Source organism: Xenopus laevis, chromosome 2S (assembly GCF_017654675.1).
Source record: "Xenopus laevis strain J_2021 chromosome 2S, Xenopus_laevis_v10.1, whole genome shotgun sequence".
NCBI classification, from domain to species: Eukaryota; Metazoa; Chordata; class Amphibia; order Anura; family Pipidae; genus Xenopus; species Xenopus laevis.
This window is the reverse complement of record NC_054374.1, coordinates 48,202,799-48,224,237: the sequence shown is the minus strand read 5'-3', so window position 1 is coordinate 48,224,237 and position 21,439 is coordinate 48,202,799. Positions and strand designations below refer to the sequence as shown.

Genomic DNA, 21,439 nt, shown 5'->3' with positions numbered 1-21,439 from the left:
CTTAAGCTGGCCATAGACACAAAGATCCAATCGTCCCCATCTCTCGACCTGCCGCTAACCTTCAGTTAAAAAATAACAGATCAGCCGATGTTGGAACATGGCAAGTTACCGGCAGCTCCATCTCCCTGCTGACAACTTCTCATCTGACTGGCACCGGGGAGACTTTCTCCACGTACAGGGACACGTGTCTTCTACCGGAGGCCTAGTGAGGGGGTTTGTTAGAGGGCAGGATGAAGGATCTCCTGCCACCTGCCACCGTCCCTTCTATAACATGAGCACAAGCGCAGTCCTGGTATTCACCATTGTTTATTTCTAACTTCCACACAGGGCTGCAGGTAGGGTCGGGGGAACAATAGGGGACGGGGGAGCCCACGGGGATGCAAGTGCAGCGCGCCCTAGAGACTTGCACCTAATCCAGCCCTCACCTCATTCACTGCACTTCAACTACAGCTCTCCGCTTCCATAGGTAGTCTCACACTGAAGATCGTCAGATCGGCAAAACACACAGAGAAATTATTGGCAGCCGACAGAAATTTTCTAACCTGTCCGATTGACTGAACGACCGATCGACATGGCACAACAGATGTCGGGACACTCCACACACGATCCGAAAATCATACGAATCGAGGATCTTTGTGTCTGTGGTCAGCTTTAGTGCTTTTATGCCTCTGTCCAGAGTTTTTCTAAGTTACCCCTTAGCTGTTGCTGGACTGCTTTTTGGTTAGGCTGTAATTGGTAAATTGCTCTTAGCAGTGATTATTTTAAAGAAGGAGCTTTTAGGTGGAAAACTTTCTTTGGATTTGCATTGGTTGGGTTGGACTGATGCAAACCTTTTAATAGGGGACCAAATGTTAATTCAAATATGACATATACAGCAAAGTGCTAAATGGTCTTTAAAATAGATTATTTAGCCAAACAAGAAGGGGCAAGTTTACCTAGGGTCGATTTTAATTCGGCAGTCGAATATCGAGGGTTAATAAACCCTCGATATTCGACTGCCGAATTAAAATCCTTCGAATATCGAAGTCGAAGGATTTAGCACAATTCGTTCGATCGTACGATTCGAAGGATTTTAATCCATCGATCGAAGGATTATCCTTCGATCAAAAAATTGATAGGAAGCCTATGGGGACCTTCCCCATAGGCTAACATTGGCCTCGGTAGGTTTTAGGTGGCGAACTAGGTTGTCGAAGTTTTTTTAAAGAGACAGTACTTCGACTATCGAATGGTCGAATAGTCGAAAGATTTTTAGTTTGAATTGTTCGATTCGAAGGTCGAAGTAGCCCATTCGATGGTCGAAGTAGCCAAAAAACACTTAGAAATTCGAAGTATTTTTCCTCTATTCCTTCACTCGAGCTAAGTGAATGGGCCCCGAAATGTTTGAATGGTAAAAGATCTATGAAGCAGCAATATTTCAAGTAATATAAGGAGGAACACATGTTCCACTAAATAAAAGGGTTTGTAAAGGAGATACTATGTTAGCTGTGCTCCACCTGCATATTTTTTAGACTAGTGTATGCTTTCTAATAGTTTCTAATGGGCCATTTCCTGCGCTTTAAACTTGAAAATAAAGGGAAAGTTTTAGTGAAGTGCACTAAATGTGGTGTGCATGGTGATTTCTTCTAAATCATAATTTTTATATAAAGTAATTTAAAATATTGATTAAATATATAGTGAATAAAGTACCCCCTCTTGTAAAATATAAGGATATTATTAGTTACCGAGGAGTTTCATGACCATATAAAAACACGAGGCCGAAGGCCGAGTGTTTTTATACAGGTCATGGAACTCCGAGGTAACTTCTAATATCCTCATATTTTACAACTGGGAGTACTTTATTTATTATAATACACAAATTTTAGTGAGTCATGTGACACAAATGACATCACTACTCACCGTTTATAACTGATGACATCACTAGTCACCGTTTATAAGGATATAATTTACAGGATATTCATGGCTTTTGTGTATTATATATATATATATATATATATATATATATATATATATATATATATATATATATATATATATATATATATATATGTATATATAATTAAAAGTATGATAAAAATTGTGATAATTCCACTACTATATCAGAATGTATGTGGTGGAGCAGGTTCGCCAGTTGCAGTGGTGTGTTTTGGATCTCTCATCCTGTAATACTGCCAGGCTAAATAACCCTGACCAGAAAGTAGTAATACACCCCTATGAAATTTAACGCATCAAAGTCATCAACTGGATAGAGATTCTCAGGTCACGGGAGGCAGAATACCAGCAGGGTTACAGTAAAGCTATAGGTCATTAGTATAAGTGTTAGTATAACTTCATTAGCAGTAGTTAGGCAAACTATGCTACAGTTTGCAAGGACCCTACCTATGGCTGGTCATAAGCCTCTAGACTCTGGCCTAAAAGGGAAAAGTAGTTGAGTGGAGCCCAGGAGTGGGTATACAGGACACTTAATTGATATTGATTGTTGTAGCCAACACAGCCTTTTCCTGGCATAAAACGTATTCTTTGACATGTGCTGCAGGGTCCACTTCTCTTTCTGGGTATTTGTGCATTGCTGCTTTTATAAGAATAGTGATTTAATGAGTCTACACATCTCCTAAATTCTCTCTACCACTTCAGTATTGATACCCAGAGAGACAGTGGGCATCATGTGCTTAAGCAGATTAAGGCATATAAGGGCAACACCCGATGTTGCTTTTCCATAGGTTTGCACAATAAGCCAATCAATGTACCTAGTGCAACAAATACAACTACAATGTATTCCCAGAACTGTTTGTTCTGCTAGGTGTCCAACAGAATTTGAAATATGAGCTACTGGCATTTAACTTCCAAGGCAAATTCTGTTCTAAGAGTACTTGAATGAGAATATTAGAAGAAGCCTGTTTCAGTGTGCTTAATGTCCATCTTCAGCATCACAAATACAAAGCCAAAGGAACAATGGAGTAGCTCAAGAGCAAAGAGGTGAATGTCCTGCAATGGCCCAGAACAAGCCCAGATCTCAATCCAAATATAGGGATGTAGCGAACGTTGGAAAAAAAGTTCGCGAACATATTCGCGAACTTGCGTCAAAAATGCGAACGCTTCGCGAACGTCGCGAACCCCATAGACTTCAATGGGAAGGCGAATTTTAAAAGCTAAAAAAGACATTTCTGGCCAGAAAAATGATTTTAAAGTTGTTTAAAGGGTGCAACGACCTGGACAGTGGCATGCCAGAGGGGGATCAAGGGCAAAAATGTATCTGAAAAATACATTGTTGACACAGCGCTGCGTTTTGTGCTGTAAAGGGCAGAAATCACACTACATTTCTAAACCTGTGTAATAAACTGCTTTAAAACGTCCAGCGTCTACATGTAAAGGTTACAGCCTGTTCACACGCAAAGACGAAACGCGGCGCTTACTGCAACGCAAAAAAACGCAAAGAGCTTTAATGAATGATACCGTCAAGTGAGCAAATAATAGTTGTTAATTACTAGTTGAGCTTGTCACCTCCAGGATGTTCGTCCTGTTGGTGGCAATATTTCTGTAGTGGTGTGTTTAGCAGTCACCGTGCTTGTGCGCACGTGCACGGTCAGGCAGAGGTAATTCAATGTACAGTGAAGTGAACCAAAAAACACTGATTCTGCAGTGTGGGCCCAGTTTTGGTCTACTTTATTGATCACCTGCGGTGACCATAAAAGATGCGATTTTGCCACTGTTGCAGAACCCTGAAAAATTAGGCATGTGTACTTTCCTGAAAAATTATGTTTTTTTTGTCGCAGCCACTGAAGCACAGAGGCCAGAAAAAATATGCCATATAAATGCTGGAAATATTCTTTTTTTTTTGTCGCAGCCACTGCAGCACAGAGTCCAGAAAAAATATGCCATATAAATGCTGAAAATATAAAAAAATTTTGTCGCAGCCACTGAAGCACAGAGGCCAGAAAAAATATGCCATATAAATGCTGAAAATATTCATTTTTTTTGTCACAGCCACTGAAGCACAGAGGCCAGAAAAAATATGCCATATAAATGCTGAAAATATTCATTTTTTTTTTGTCGCAGCCAATGAAGCACAGAGGCCAGAAAAAATATGCCATATACAGTAAATGCTGAAAATATTCATTTTTTTTTGTCACAGCCACTGAAGCACAGAGGCCAGAAAAAATATGCCATATAAATGCTGAAAATATTCATTTTTTTTGTCGCAGCCACTGCAGCACAGAGGCCAGAAAAAATATGCCATATAAATGCTGAAAATATTCATTTTTTTTTGTCGCAGCCACTGAAGCACAGAGGCCAGAAACAATATGCCATATAAATGCTGAAAATATTCTTTTTTTTTGGTCGCAGCCACTGAAGCACAGAGGCCAGAAACAATATGCCATATAAATGCTGAAAATATTCTTTTTTTTTTTTGTCACAGCCACTGAAGCACAGAGGCCAGAAAAAATATGCCATATAAATGCTGAAAATATTCATTTTTTTTTGTCGCAGCCACTGAAGCACAGAGGTCAGAAACAATATGCCATATAAATGCTGAAAATATTCATTTTTTTTTGTCGCAGCCACTGAAGCACAGAGGCCAGAAACAATATGCCATATAAATGCTGAAAATATTCATTTTTTTTGTCACAGCCACTGAAGCACAGAGGCCAGAAACAATATGCCATATAAATGCTGAAAATATTCATTTTTTTTTGTCACAGCCACTGAAGCACAGAGGCCAGAAAAAATATGCCATATAAATGCTGAAAATATTCATTTTTTTTTGGTCGCAGCCACTGAAGCACAGAGGCCAGAAACAATATGCCATATAAATGCTGAAAATATTCATTTTTTTTTGTCACAGCCACTGAAGCACAGATGCCAGAAAAAATATGCCATATAAATGCTGAAAATATTCATTTTTTTGGTTGCAGCCACTGAAGCACAGAGGCCAGAAAAACTCAGGATTTACCTGGATTCAAATGAAACCAGTAGGGTTTGCACCCTAGTTTGTAACGGTGGCGGAGGCAGGAGGATGCTAAAGGACAGCTGTGTGTGGAGTCATGAGGCGTGCAGAGAAGGACAGCTGCATGGGGAGTCAGAAACTCAGAACAAGTCTTCCGGCGTGCAGTAACCCTCCGAGATCCACCCCTCATTCATTTTAATAAAGGTCAGGTAATCCACACTTTTGTGACCTAGGCGAGTTCTCTTCTCAGTTACAATCCCTCCTGCTGCACTGAAGGTCCTTTCTGAGAGGACACTTGAGGCGGGGCAAGACAAGAGGTTCATGGCAAATTGTGACAGCTCTGGCCACAGATCAAGCCTGCGCACCCAGTAGTCCAGGGGTTCATCGCTCCTCAGAGTGTCGATATCTGCAGTTAATGCCAGGTAGTCCGCTACCTGCCAGTCGAGGCGTTCTTTGAGGGTGGATCCAGAAGGGTTCTGGCGCTGCCTTGGACTGAAAAACATTTGCATGTCTGACGTTACAGAGTGGCCAAAGTGCTTTGTCCTTGCAGGTGCGCTCGTGGCAGGATTACTGGCACCTCTGCCCCTGGAATGTTGATGAGTTCCTGAAGTGACATCACCCTTAAAAGCATTGTACAACATGTTTTGCAGGCTGGTTTGTAAATGCAGCATCCTTTCGGACTTGTGGTACGTTGGTAACATTTCTGCCACTTTATGCTTGTACCGAGGGTCTAGTAGCATTGCGACCCAGTACAGGTCCTTCTCCTTAAGCCTCTTGATACGGGGGTCCTTCAACAGGCATGACAGCATGAAAGACCCCATTCTCACAAGGTTGGATGCAGAGGTATCCATCTCCGCTTCCTCGTTATCAAGGACTGCATCATCCACGGTCTCCTCCCCCCAGCCACGTACAAGACCAGGGGTCCCCAAAAGGTCACCACCAGCCCCCTGGGAAGCCTGCTCCTGTTGGTCCTCCTCCTCCACAAAGCCACCTTCCTCCTCTGACTCCACTTCTGACACCTCTCCCTGCGTTGCAGCAGGTGCCTGGGTTCGTTCTGGTGATTCCGACCAGAAATCGTGCGCTTCCTGCTCCTCGTCACGCTGGTCTACAGCCTCATCTGTCACTCGTCGCACGGCACGCTCCAGGAAGAAAGCAAAGGGTATTAGGTCGCTGATGGTGCCTTCGGTGCGACTGACCATATTTGTAACCTCTTCAAAAGGGCGCATGAGCCTGCAGGCATCGCGCATAAGCACCCAGTAACGGGGGAAAAAAATCCCCAGCTCTGCAGATCCAGTCCTACCACCCAGTTCAAACAGGTATTCGTTGACGGCTCTTTGTTGTTGCAGCAGACGTTCCAACATGAGGAGCGTTGAATTCCAGCGAGTCTGGCTGTCGCAAATCAAACGCCTGACTGGCATGTTGTACCGCTGCTGAATGTCAGCAAGGCGTGCCATGGCTGTGTAGGAACGTCTGAAATGGGCCGACACCTTCCTGTACTGCCTGAGAACGTCCTGGAATCCTGGGTACTTTGAGACAAAACGTTGGACTATTAAATTCAGAACATGTGCCATGCAGGGCACATGTGTTAAATTGCCCAGTCTCAGTGCTGCCAACAGATTGCTTCCATTGTCACACACCACTTTTCCGATCTTCAGTTGGTGTGGGGTCAGCCACCGATCGGCCTGTGACTGCAGAGATGACAGGAGTACAGATCCGGTATGGTTTCTGCATTCCAGGCACGTCATCCCCAAGACAGCATGACAAAGGCGTACCTGGCACGTCGAATAGCCTAGGGGGAGCTGGGGGTGCACAGGTGTGGAGGAGGAGGACCCAGCAGCAGAGGAGGAAGAAGAGGAAGAAGACGAGGTAGAGAGCGAAGGAGGAGTAGAGGTGGTGGCAGAACCGCGTGCAATCCGTGGCGGTGACACCAACTCCACTGTCGTTGTTGAGCCACACATTCCCTGCTTCCCAGCCATTACCAAGTTCACCCAGTGGGCAGTGTAGGTGACATACCTGCCCTGACCATGCTTGGAGGACCATGCGTCAGTAGTCATATGGACCTTTGGCCCAACACTAAGTGACAGAGATGCGGTGACTTGGCTCTGCACATGGTGGTACAGGTGTGGTATTCCCTTTTTTGAAAAAAAATTGCGGCTGGGTACCTTCCACTGCGGTGTCCCAATTGCTACAAATTTGCGGAAGGCCTCAGAGTCCACCAGCTGGTATGGTAAAAGCTGGCAGGCTAAGAGTGCAGACAAGCCAGCTGTCAGACGCCGGGCAAGGGGGTGACTCGCAGACATTGGCTTCTTACGCTCAAACATGGCCCTCACAGAAACTTGGCTGGGGGCAGATGACTGGGAAGGTGGAAGGCGGAGTGGAGGGTGGTTCAGACGGGTCAAGGACAGCAGAGGTAGAGCAGTAAGATGCTGGACCAGAAGGAGGGTGGCTTTTAGTTTGCCTGTTGCCTTTGAGGTGTTGCTCCCAAAGTGCTTTGTGCTTGCCGTTCATGTGCCTTCGCATAGAAGTTGTACCTACAGATGAAGCCAGAATTGATTGTACGTTTGTCGCGCTGTAACTAATCCAGATAAACGCGCTGTTCGCATTAAGTGCAGGGAAACACGATGCCCCGTCGGTCAGAGAAGAAGAGAATTAAATTAAAATAGGCGCAATTCCACAATCGGCCACCAGGTGGCGCCTAATATACCGTTCATTTGCAATGCTCTGTAAGCTCTCGTGAGTCGTGACAGTAAGCAAACTACTGTAAACTTAATATTGATAAGACTTTAGAAACGGAGCCAAATGTAACCATTTGGGGCACACACAGTCAATCCAAGTAAATGTTTGGGCATTACATTTTTGACTATAGGCTTTACTTTACATTTTCTTCATTCCATAAACTTGGCCCTGTAGCTAGGTTTAAAAAGTGAATTAATTAATAAATTGGTAAAAATAAATGAATAAATAAAAACTAGCAAATGTTTGTCATTTTCTGTTAAGATTTATAGTATCCTTAGTACAACAATTTTAATTAAGTTTTTAACTGACTCTATCAGCCATAAGAGAACGTTTTGGAGCTAGCAGTACATTACTAGCATTGGTAGCCTAGTGGTTAGGGCAGAGGGTTATCATATGGGAATTGTGGGTTTGAATCTACTCAGTTCATTTTTTTTTTTTTAGACTACCAGTACTAATGTTACTGTTTAGCTTACAAAACTCCTATAATATATACTGAAGCAGATACATGTTTGAAGGAGGCAGGACAAGATTCTTCTGATCATAGATTTTTACATGTATTCATTTTCTTCCCCTCCTCTTAGTGAGTTAAATGTATACAAGAGATTCCATGTAGAAACTGCTCTTTTAGTAAGGTTGCCACCTTTTCCGGAAAAAAATACCGGCCTTCCTATATATTTATATTTTTTCCCTATTAATAACATTGGGATCACTGACCTTCCTATATATTTTTATTCCCTATTAATAACATTGGGATCACTGACCTTCCTATATATTTATCTTTATTCCCTATTAATAACATTGGGATCACTGACCTTCCTATATATTTATCTTTATTCCCTATTAATAACATTGGGATCACTGACCTTCCTATATATTTATATTTTTTCCCTATTATTAACATTGGGATCAGCCATCATTTTTACTGGCCAGGCCAGTAAAATACCGGCCAGGTGGCAACCCTATCTTTAAGGCACACATACGTTTGTTTGGCACGGTTCATGCCATTGTTTTTAAAAAATCACAGTGTTTACCTGTGGGTCGGGTGGGTTTGGGACGACTGCGCACTGCTCCTGCTCTCCCCGCCCACCAACTTTTTAGTCTCACTTCTGCTCACCCGCCCCTTTTGTGACTTCATTGTGACGTCATCGTCGGGGCAGGTCGGAGCAAGTTTATATAAGGACCCCGGAAGTATGGGTACGGGCAGGCTTGGGCTGGAGCAGGACAGGTTAGGGTCAGGTGCTGGTCAGGAAAACCATGACCCACACATCACTAATGGCCACAGCTGCATATTATTTGAACTACAAAAAATGCTAAATTGCTGTAAGGGCTCTTACAGATGAGCGTTTCTCCATGCGCTCCCCTGCGCTCCGTTTGTCTGTGTTCAGCTGCAGGGGAGCGCAGGTCTAGACGCTGCTAATATCTTTCTATGTGTCTATACTCACACAGGCGCATGTAAGCGATGAACCATTGAAAAAACGCAGAAAAATGCAGCATGCTGCATTTTTCCTGCGTTCAGCACTTACATGCGCCTGTGTGAGTACAGGCACATAGAAAGATATTAGCAGCGTCTAGACCAGATTCGTGGAGATTAGTCGCCCGGCGACAAATCTCTTTTTACCGCCGGCTAGAATGTAAATTGCCATCGGGTTGGCACTCCGATCGTTTCTCCCCCCAAATCTGCCTGTGTGTCTCTACCTTAATGTGAGCACCTTCAGCTTTTCTTCTCAGCAGAATCCACAAATCAGTGCATCAGTGCAACCTTTGTTATATTTAAGTAAGCTAGCAAGATCACTTGTACTTTTAACAAGGGCAGACAAAGCTTAAGCTCTGTTACACAAAAGTGGATCTTATTAAACAAAAAATGCCCTTTGCCTTAAAAGGGTTGTTCACCTTTGAATTAACTTTTAGTATGAGGTAGAGAGGGATAGTCTGAGACAATTTGCAATTGGTCCTCATTTTTATTATTTAAGGTTTTTGAGTAATTTAGTTTTTTATTCAGCAGCTCTTCAATTTGCATTTTAAGCAATCTGGTAGCTAGGGTCCAGGTTACCCTAGCAACCATGCACTGATTTGAATAAGAGACTGGGATCTGAATAGGATCTGAATAGGAGTGGCCTGAGTAAAAAGATAAGTAATAAAAAGTAATAATAACAATACATTTGTAGCCTTACAGAGCGTTTGTTTTTAGATGGAGTCAGTTATGCCCATTTGAAAGCTGGAAAGAGTCAGAAGAAAAAGCCAAATAACTATAAAACTGTAAAAAATAACCAATGGAAAAGTTGCTTAAAACTTCTATAATTAGGGTTGCCACCTTTCTGGAAAAAAATACCGGCCTTCCTATATATTAATCTTTTTTCCCTATTAATAACATTGGGGTCAACCATTATTTTTACCGGCCAGGCCGGTAAAATACCGGCCAGGTGGCAACCCTATATATAATATACTAAAAGTTACCTTAAAGGAGAACTCAAGGGCTTTAGCGCAAAACTCGCCGCCCCCATCCCCCCATAGGCCCCCGCCCCCCTCCCCCTGGCCTACCTCCCCCCTTGGGCAAATGCCGCTAAGTCGATACTTACCTCTCTGCGCAGGTCCTGTCCACGGAGTTCCATTTTCTTGCGTTCGGCCGCAGGGGAGCGCAGGTTGAGACGCATTCAATTCTTTTCAATGTGCCTGTAGTCACACAGGTGCATGTAGGTGCCGGACGCAGGAAAAACAGGGCCGTATTTGCCCTGAGGGCGCCTCGAGGCCGGCATCCTCCGTCACCCCCTCCTTCTGTAAAGAAAGCGCTTATGCGCATCTTGTTTGGTTGCAGAGCACTAGCCGTTCGGCGCTAGTGCTCCGCCAAGAAAACTGCTTGTGCGACTGGGCGGCATGCCGCCCCTCAATTGATGCCACCCTAGGCCAGGGCCTATGTGGCCTTGCCGCAAATCCGGGCCTGAAAATATACATATCCAAAACTAGTAGAACTATATAAAAAAAGCTCTAGACACAGAGCAATTACTATTCATTTTTTAGTATTGACATGTTTTTACGCCCAATGCAGCATTTTCCCCACAATTACATCATCTGCCACAATTACATCATCTGTGTTCAAGCACATAGTTGTAATTGTGTGTGTTTTGTTTTGAATTGCACTACAATTGCTATAGAGCAGGGGTCCCCAACCTTTTTCACCCGTGAGCCACATTCATATGTAAAAAGAGTTGGGGAGCAACACAAGCATGAAAAAGTCGCTTGGAGTGCTAAATACAAACTGTGATTGGCTATTTGGTAGCCCCTATATGGATTGGCAGCCTACAGGAGACTCTACTTGGCACCATACTTAGTTTTTATGCAATTAAAAATTTCTTCCAAGCCTGGAATTCAAAAATAAGCTCCTGCTTTGAGGACACTGAGAGCAACATCCAAGCGGTTGGAGAGCAACATGTTGCTCAGGAGCTACTGGTTGGGGATCACTGCTATAGAGAATGTATTGTATGGACTGCATCATTTCCAGCTTGCAGCATTAACCCATTCATTTGTTTCTGTTTTGTTTTGGGCTTATACAATGTCTTTATATAAAACTTTGTTTTCTCATATAATCTCTGGGGTTGTTCTCTCCCAAATTAATCCATGCTACTCCAAGTGGGAAGCAACACCATAGTGCAGGGGTCAGGAACCTTTGTGGCTGAGAGAGCCATAAACATCACATTTTTTAAAATGTAATTCAATACAATATTTTTAAAACTAAATACAAGTATATTGAATATATCCACCAATTTAAGCAAAAAGTTCAATTAAATAGTAATTAGGCAACATAAGCAAATTATAAGAAAATAGTACAGGTATAGTATCTGCTATCAGGCCACCAATGTGGAATTCTAGAGCTTAGTTATATAGTATATATATATATATTTTTTTTTTTTTATTAAAGATTTAGCAAAGAGCCAGGTGCAACCATAAAAAGAGCCACATCTGGCTCCAGAGCCATAGGTTCCCTAACCCTGCTCCCCTGCCCCTGTAAAAGAGAGGTGCAGAAGGGAACTAAATACTTTAGCTCTAACATGAAAATCAAGCCCCTGACTCGCTAGACTACCATTGTGACAAAACAAGGCATTAATCATTAGGCTAGTGCTGCTACTTGCCCCACACCCACCTCTCCACCTTATCACACTGCCTGTGCTATAAATTGGTGTAACAGGATTAGGGAAAACACAGCTGCTGGCTAGCAGCTTTCAGTCAGAGCAATGGGGGGATGGTTTAGAGCTAAGTGATCTCAAGTTACAGTTTCAGACAAGTACCTATAAGGCTAGGGGCACACGGTGCGATTTCGCCGCGATTCTGCGCTGGGCGAGTTGTCGCTGCGTTTTTAAGCCGAAATAGCTTTGCTAACTTTGGCGCTGGCGTCAATGCAAATCGCGGCGAAATCGCTGCGCTAATTCACACGCGGCGATTCTTTTTCTACTGTCGCCCGGAAACGCCCAGCGAGGCAACTTCGGGCGACAATAGAAAACGAATCGCCGCGTGTGAATTAGCGCAGCGATTTCGCCGCGATTTGCATTGACGCCAGCGCCAAAGTTAACAAAGCTATTTCGGCTTAAAAAACGCAGCGACAACTCGCCCAGCGCAGAATTGCGGCGAAATCGCGCCGTGTGCCCCTACCCTAAAGCTGGTCAGGGGCTGATAAAAGCTGCTGACAGACTGAGTTGGTAGCTTATTGGCCTGTGCACGGGGCACTCTGACAGGCTTCTCTGATCAGCTGGCCGAGAGTTGGACAAATGCCGATCGGGCAGAGTTAGATCACGATCACATGTGTTCGTTAATGTGGTTCCGCAATCCTAATGCCTGCATTATGATCTAATTGTTGGGCTCTAGGGGCCACGATCAGATCAGCCTGATATTGCCCACTTTAATGTAGGCATAGGCATATCAGAAATCTGCTTGTTTGGCAAAATCACAAAACAAGCGGATCTCTACGTGTATGGCCACCTTAAGGGTGGTGGCACATGGTAAGATTAGTCGCAAACTGAGAAATCTCCTTGAGGCAGAGTAGGCACATGCCTAGGGTGCAAAGCTGGGGGGCGCCAGGCATGTACCAGCTCTGTTGCCTACCCCATGTCCAGTCCCCTCACCCATCTTGTTTTTGTGCCTACACGCATGCACACACCAGTTGAACTTGTGCATGTGCAAAGTGACACAGGCGCATATGCACATGCGCTGGCGTCACTTCGCGCATGCACGCTCTCAGCAAGTGCTGCGCCTGGACAGGTTGCCTAGGGCATGTATGTGTGCATCTGCCAACTATGCCACATATACATGGACGCCGGCACATATGCACCGAAGCCGGCACGTATGCGCCATGCACACCGCTGTGCTGGCCCACATATTTTGTTTTTTACATGGGCCTAGCCAAACGGGGAGGGTGTCCCATTCTGGCTCTGGGTGGCGGCTAGGATTGCCACATTTTCTGGAAAAAAATACCGGCCTTCCTATATATTTATCTTTTTTCCCTATTAATAACATTTGGTCTAACCATCATTTTTACTGGCCAGGCGTTTAAGAAGCAGCGTTAGGGCTCGTACACACTAGCATTTGGCCGTGCGCTCCCCTGCGTTCCGTTTGGCTGCGTTCAGCCGCAGGGGAGCGCAGGTCTAGACGCTTCTAATTTCTTTCTATGTGTCTGTACTCACACAGGCACATGTAAGCGATGAACCATGGAAAAACGCAGAAAAATGCAGCATGCTGCATTTTCCTGCGTTCAGCACTTTCATGTGCCTGTGTGAGTACAGACACATAGAAGGAAATTAGAAGTGTCTAGACCTGGTAGCCTAATGGTCTAGGTGTTGGCTTTACATAGCAAAGGTTATGAGTTCAATCCCTTTTTCCTCCACAAGTTTTATTAAGTTCACTGATTGGTATTGGAATGCAAACTTTTCGTTTAATGGCAGATTAAAGAGTTAAGGAATGAAAAGATATAGTGGTATTAACAAACTGATTATAATTCAGGGGTGGAATTTTATTGGTGGACTAAATGTCTTGAAATTGCCGGAGCTACCCTTGCACTGTTCATGGTGCCACTATTTCTTTTCAGTCTTTATGTGCTTTATTATTATGTGATTGGGCATAATTTGAATTAAAATGAACATTTTACTTTTTAATATAAATTAAAAAAAAAAAAAAAAAAAAAGTATGTTCGGGGAATTGAACACTTAACAATATGATGAAAGTCTAACACTTAAACCACTAGGCTACAAACACCATACCTGAAGTAAAGAGAATAAAATACATCTTTATCTACACTATGCTTAAAGTTGTAGCAAAAAAAAAAAAAACTTTATTCGGGAACAGTCCAAATATCAGTCTCACAGCCCAATATCACATCAAAATCAAACGCTGGGACACACCTATTACCCATCTGACCATGAAGATTTCTGCCTCCCCATGGCTGCACAAATTCTTGTGTGAATGATCATACACAAGCATACAAGTGATCAGCACCTATCTGTGACTGCAGCTACAGGCATTATATCAGCATGCAGACGGCACTGGACAACTAATAGACAGCAAGGAATGGAATGAAGGCAAGACAGTCCAAGTTTTACATAAGGGCAAATAAAATGGTTGCATGTTCTGAGCGTAAGACCCAATAGTTCTTCACAGGTACTTCTACAATTGCATGTAGTCGTTCACAATGCAATGTAAGAGTTTACCCCCTTCTGTAGATGTTAGCAGGAGGCCCCTCCAGTGCCCCATTGAAGCAGCCTTGTATTAAAATTAAGCCAATTCCTTAATCAATATGACATCTCAGCTGTCTGTTAGTTTACTCAGTAGCCAGAAAAATGTTCTTGTTAAATTTGCTGACGATTTCTCTCTCATTAATGCATGTATAATGCTACCTAATGCTTTAGCTAGCGCTTGGCGGCCTCTAGTGGCCACAGCTGGTATTGCATGTTGGTAACTGCAATAAACGCGACGAGGCAACTTGACATATCGCACTTGCTGCTGCTTATCTTGTGTTACAGCGCATTAAACGCACAAAAGAGAGTGGCTCCATCTGTATGTGGCTGTTGGGCTTCCCAAGACTCAGTTTCTGACTGCACTCATTGCAAATTACAACACTTTTGTCAGAGGAACACACATTAAAAAAATCCCACACTGCTGACCTTTTTGAAGCTGGCAATCTGGCGGTAACAGTAGAAGTTGGCGGCGTTGGCGGCAATGGCGGGTGCGTTGGCCGGCTGACCACAGGTGCCGATACATGTTGTTGCCCTACTGTTCCCTGCGAGCTGTCCTCCCTGCTTCTTCTAAGTCTTAATCTCTTCCTGCCTCTCTGACTCTCCGTCTCTCCATCTGAACTATCCTCCTCTTGCTCTCTTCTACTGGGCACTCACAAAACATCAATCTCCTCATCATCATTCTCCTCAGATGCATCAATTTCTTCTGACAGCTCACAGAAGGAAGCAGCAGCGGGGACCTCCTCATCACTCATTATGTCCATCTCTGTTGTGTTCTCTGCCAGAATTAAATCTGGTGTAACGTCCTCATCTCCTTCATCTTCTTCTGCCAATAATGGTTGCGCATCACTCAGTTCAAGAAACTCATGTGAAAATAACTCCTCTGACTCCAGTGAAGAAGGGGCACCGGTGGTGGAGGAAGTGTTACGTGGGGTGCCCATAGCAGTGGAGGATGAGGATGTTGTGGTAAAGTTAGAAACGGTAGAGGATGGGGTGTGCTGTGTAAGCCAGTCAACTACCTCTTCAGCATTTTGGGAGTTCAGGGTCATTGCCTTTTTAAAACTGGGCAATTTCCTAGGGCCACAGGATAGCATAGCAGCACGGCCCCTAGTGCCTCTGCGTGGCGGCCTGCCTTTGCCTGGCATTATTTTTAAAAACAACAACAACAACTCAGGTGGTGTTTCTGGAGACGGTATTATTATTGATATTTAGACAGTATGTGAACAAGCTCACACAGCTAGGTGGCAGTTGTTTGAAAATGAAGAACACACTGGGCAAACAAATTGAAACAATGCCTGCAAGGTCAACGTATACACTACTACAGCAGTGGATACGGAATATATTATTGCTGCTTGAAAAACGTCACTCAGGTGGTGTTTCTGGAGACGGTATTATTATTGATATTTAGACAGAATGTGAACAAGCTCACACAGCTAGATGGCAGTTGTTTGAAGAACACACTGGGCAAACAATGCCTACAAGGTCAACGTATACACTACTACAGCAGTGGATACGGAATATATTGTTGCTGCTTGAAAAACGTCACTCAGGTGGTGTTTCTGGAGACGGTATTATTATTGATATTTAGACAGAATGTGAACAAGCTCACACAGCTAGATGGCAGTTGTTTGAAAATGAAGAACACACTGGGCAAACAATGCCTACAAGGTCAACGTATACACTACTACAGCAGTGGATACGGAATATATTATTGCTGCTTGAAAAACGTCACTCAGGTGGTGTTTCTGGAGACGGTATTATTATTGATATTTAGACAGAATGTGAACAAGCTCACACAGCTAGATGGCAGTTGTTTGAAGAACACACTGGGCAAACAATGCCTACAAGGTCAACGTATACACTACTACAGCAGTGGATACGGAATATATTATTGCTGCTTGAAAAACGTCACTCAGGTGGTGGTTCTGGAGACGGTATTATTATTGATATTTAGACAGAATGTGAACAAGCTCACACAGCTAGATGGCAGTTGTTTGAAGAACACACTGGGCAAACAATGCCTACAAGGTCAACGTATACACTACTACAGCAGTGGATACGGAATATATTATTGCTGCTTGAAAAACGTCACTCAGGTGGTGGTTCTGGAGACGGTATTATTATTGATATTTAGACAGAATGTGAACAAGCTCACACAGCTAGATGGCAGTTGTTTGAAGAACACACTGGGCAAATAATGCCTGCAAGTGCACTACTATTGGTGCACTACTATGAAGGACAGCAAACAGCACTGTACACGTTAAAGAACAGTAAGATAAGTAAAATAAAAAAAAATTATATGTATATTAAAAAAAAAAAAATTCTCGGGTTGGTGCTGCTGAACTACTAGGAGCAGCACAGTAGCACACCAGTCCCACTCCCCAACACTGCTAGACTAATAGCACTGGGCTCTTATAGTAGCAACTAGCTAAGTAAAAAAACAAAAAAGAAAATAAAAGCAGTCCTTACAAGGACTATTGGGTTATTACAGCAGTCAGCAGATGAGATCAGAAGAGATCAGTGCCCACAGCAGGCAGCTACATACAGAGCACTGCAGTAGAAGGTAGATTACTAGCCAGCAAAGCTACCTAACCTAAAATGTCCCTCAAATCCCTGCAGACTTCTGTCCCTCCAATACAGAGCAGTATCAAGTAGATTACTAGCCAGCAAACTTACTATCAACTGTCCCTCAAATCAGTGAAATCACTAACAGCTCTCTCCCTACACTAGCTCTTCCAAGCACACACAGGCAGAATGAAAAAACGCTGCAGGGCTTCAGTTTATATATGGAAGGGGAGTGGTCCAGGGGGTGTGGGGGTGGTCCAGGAGGGAGAGCTTCCTGATTGGCTGCCATGTATCTGCTGGTCTGGGGTGAGAGGTCAAAAAAAAGCGCCAGGTAAGGCGAACCCAAAATGGCGAACGTCGCGCGACGTTCGCGAACATTCGGCGAGCGCGAACAGTCGATGTTCGCGGGAACAAGTTCGCCGGCGAACAGTCCGCGACATCCCCATCCAAATATAGCAGGCCTTATACAGTGAGACTAACTCATTTGACAGTTAGATGCAGTCCTTGTCTCACAGATCTCCGTAGCCTACTGTATATAGCCTGATTTGGCCCAGTGTGAGGTTGGAGCAAATCCTACTGATAGAGACACAAGTATTGCACTGATGCATCAATGCTTATATGTAGGGGCCAAGTAGGCAGCTTTTATTGCCCCTTGTATGGCCAGTTTAGGAATATGTAGTGTTATAATTCACTACAGGGCCACCATCAGAAATTATTGGGTCCTATACTACTACACAGAATCCTGCGAGCTAAGTAGATTGGGGCCCAAATTTAAAATAAGTCTAATGGAGCTTTGCTTCTTCTGATACAGCCAAGATAATTAATATACTGTATGAGTAGTGTGAGTAGATGTGTGAAATTTTCAAGTTTTGCAGCCAAAATGACACCCATAGACTCTAGTGGGTGAAAAAATTTGTTGCACGTCAAAAATTTGACACACAATTTGTTGCTCATCAAAAAAAAAGGAGGAGGAGTTACACCACAGAGTAGACTTCAATGAAACAGGCCAGATTTTGCCCATCACTACTCCTGAGTAACATTTGTTGGAGCTTCACCCTAGATTTGTCTGGACTATATCTGTGCTAGTGAAACTGAGTGGTGGATGCATTATAAACTCATTTCTAGGGTTGCTACCTGTTCAGTTTCAGATTGGACAGCCTTGTCTTTCAAGGGGCTGTGTAGCTCAAAGCCTCCTATCCAGTTTTTAGGGTTATAAAACCTGGAAGAAATTCCATCCAGTTGCAGGCGTATGACATCATAGCCCCACCAACAACATCACAATCTCATCCTTAAGGGTGGTAGCAGATGGGGAGATTAGTCGCCCAGCAACAAATCTTCTCTACTGTTGGCAACTAATCTCCCCAAATGCCTTCCCATTGGCAAGAATACGAACCCGACCCTGATTTCACAGTCCTGCCTACAATGTTACAGGTGTGCTCCTTATTGCTCACTTACAAAGCACTTGCACCTCCACAGTTGCTGGTCTTTGCCGGACCAAAAATCAGGTGCTCATTGCAGAAAGCAGTGCCAGGAGGTGCAGCTTAGCCTTGACCAGGGCAGGTGTCAAGGAAAGGGCCCTGATGTGGGCTGTGCCTCCTGACGCTCTCTAACTTGTAAATATCATACAAGTTAGGGTGGGCAGTGGGTGGTACCTAGGTATGAATATGAATTCAAATATGAAACATACAGTGTGAAATGGTGGATGTGTTATAAACTCATTACTAGGGTTGTTAATCTGTTCAGTTTCACCAGCCTAGTTTTTCAAGGGACTGCCCAGTTCAAAGCCTCTGGTTCAATTTCTAGGGTTTAAGGCATTTCTGGAATAAATTCCATCCAGTTGCAGGTGTGTGATGTCATAGCACCACCATCTCACCCCTAAAAAGTCCTGTCTCCAATGTCACTGGCCAGCTCCTTAGTGCTCACTTACAAAGCAACGTTGATGATCTTTTCACTGAGTGCCTGATCAAAAATCCAACACTCGATGCAAAGAGCAGTGTCTCTGACTCATGCAATCAGTGTTTGATTTATGGGGCATGCCGCAGGTCTCTGCACATCAAAGAAGAGTGCAGAAACCTGTGGCAAGCTACACAATGCAGGACAAAAGCTTGCAAAGTGCAAGTGTAAAGATTTTAGCCAGAATGCTTGCAATTTGTTCCCTGCATCATATATTGTAAATAGTACCTTTCTGGTGATAACTAACTTGTGCATCCGAATGACATACAATTTAGGAAGCAGGTAAAAAACAGGATGGGAGAAGTCTATCTGCCACCCCCACATCATGAATACAGCTCTATTTGTACTGAATGCATAATATATAAATTGAAATTTTGCATATACCAAATAAAATAAATAAATCTCTGTGGAGCACAAGTACTATTTGGTATCAGGATGCTGTTCCTCCTGTGGGTATGTAGACTTCCACAAATAAACATTCCAGTTATAATTGTCTTTTGACTTATCCATTACATATGAAGTGCAGAGAGCCTGTGAGCCCTGCTTGGCAAACACCACAGGTAAAAAACAACTGATATCTCTAGATAGGAGATGCAAGGCCTAAGGCCCTCCAGCTTTTATTAATGGACAACTTCCCTTGGTTTTGTGGATACTGGAGTTGTCAATCAACAACTACTGAAACAGCACAGGTTGGAATTACCTGTCTGAAAAGATATTGCAGCTACTGAAATAAAGACTTTTTTGTATTAAAGTGCAGAATAAAGTATATATCTGAATATATTAACGTATATTGTGTGTTAATTGGTATCCATATCAAGTCAGAATTATAGCAGTAATTTGTCAATGCAAACAAGCCTGGAGCCGTTATCTATGAGTCTTCCTAGGCAAACAGTTAAATAAATACACAATTCCCACATATAATAATTTATTACCAGGAATTACACCTCCTCCTGTTTTCCCTGTATGGGTCCAAAGTCAATCTCCATGCAGTATCAAATCGAATCTGCTTTAATGGCCGTTCACTTCCATTGAATGTGCTTTTAATGTCAACTCTGTGACAGTCTCCCCTCCCATACCTCCTTCCACTGCTGCCTCTAGCATTAGGCTCCCCGTCTGCTTTGTAACAATGGGGTTGTGACTACAGATGCTCGCTGCAGGGCTGTGCAGTCAAGCAACACGTAGCATCCCTGCTATTCTGATGTGTTCTCTCTCCTAGCAATCAATGGAACAACAGGTTGAAGTGTTTACAGAATACACAAAGACATGAATGCATAGAATATAATTCAGCATGCATTCATTGTGTACTCTCTCATTATATATATATATATATATATATATATATATATATATATATATATATATATATATATATATATCCACACACCCACTCTAGATAAAGAATATTGTTCGAAATCCTGTATATTCATATTCTAAAGATAATTACCATGGTGCCTTCAACCAAATCTCATTGTGTGTGTTGCAAAGGAACCTAATTATAATCTTCTAGACTGATGTTCTTTGTCAGCATAAAGCATGCAGCCCCAGACAGATTACTAGTTTCTAGTAGGATAACCCTGGATTATGCAATTTGAAAGACATCCCCTATCAATATTGACGCGGTTAATAAGAGAGGAACAACTTGCTATGTTTCTAACACCAAAGCAAAAATATTATGCAAACGGCGAACATGTAATTTTATCAAGCACAGATACTTTTTGCTGAAAAGCTTTTCTGTCAAGGCAACGGGGTGAAGTTGACTTACCTGAAATGCCAGCTCCAATTACAATAACATCATATGTGTTGCTCATGGTGCAAGCCTTTTTTTTTCTGTGCAGCAAAATGAGGACAATGATGCTTGGAGGTTGTGAGAAGCTACTGTAGTATCTCCCTCTTATCAGCTGTCAGCAGCTTCAGTTTGGAGGAGGACACGGATTTTGCACCCCGCCTCTGTATACCTCCCACTCCCGGCTGATGTGGGAAGAGGAGTGCAGTGATCCTCTTAGCACACAAACCTACAAGCTTAGATCTGATATGCTCGGGAAAGGCTTTTTCTGTGTGTGTACTAGTTTCTTTATAGTGCCTGGAATAAATGAAATAAATAATGATTATTGAATTAAAGGGTCCAAACAGTAAATGAAGAAGCAACAGGAGGACAAATTCAGGAGGACCTTTCAATTTACCCAATTTGTTTAACTGATGAAAGTAAAAATTTAATATTTGAAATATATATAAATATATATATATATATACTTTCAAATGAATGACCACACACTCAAACTCACATTTCAACCAAACACACAGGGGTCATTTATCAACATTGGGCAAGTGTTCATTGTTTTACCTGCAGCTGGCTGAAGAAAGGCAGTGACTACTGTATTCTACTTTGGCTTTATTGGACTAATGTTTTACAGCCATGTAAACGGATCTTGGGCCATGAAATAACAGACTCCCCAGCCTGAATTTTTCAATTTTGGAATTAAGGAGATTTGGAAGGCACCTATGACCAGGGCTTAGAGAGACATTTGATCAA

General features: G+C 43.1%; 1 protein-coding gene across 1 annotated transcript in view; it reads right to left on the bottom strand.

The window, feature by feature from the left end:
• The window catches only part of LOC108709414 (amine oxidase [flavin-containing]), a 56,491-nt gene extending 35,659 nt beyond the window's left edge, over positions 1-20,832 (bottom strand). Inside the window, exon 1 of the mRNA XM_018249215.2 lies at positions 20,672-20,832. Within this exon, the coding sequence (XP_018104704.1) occupies positions 20,672-20,717 (46 nt within the window). The 5' untranslated portion in view covers positions 20,718-20,832. The remainder of the gene's footprint in view (positions 1-20,671) is intronic.
• Between the last annotated feature and the right edge of the window lie 607 nt (positions 20,833-21,439).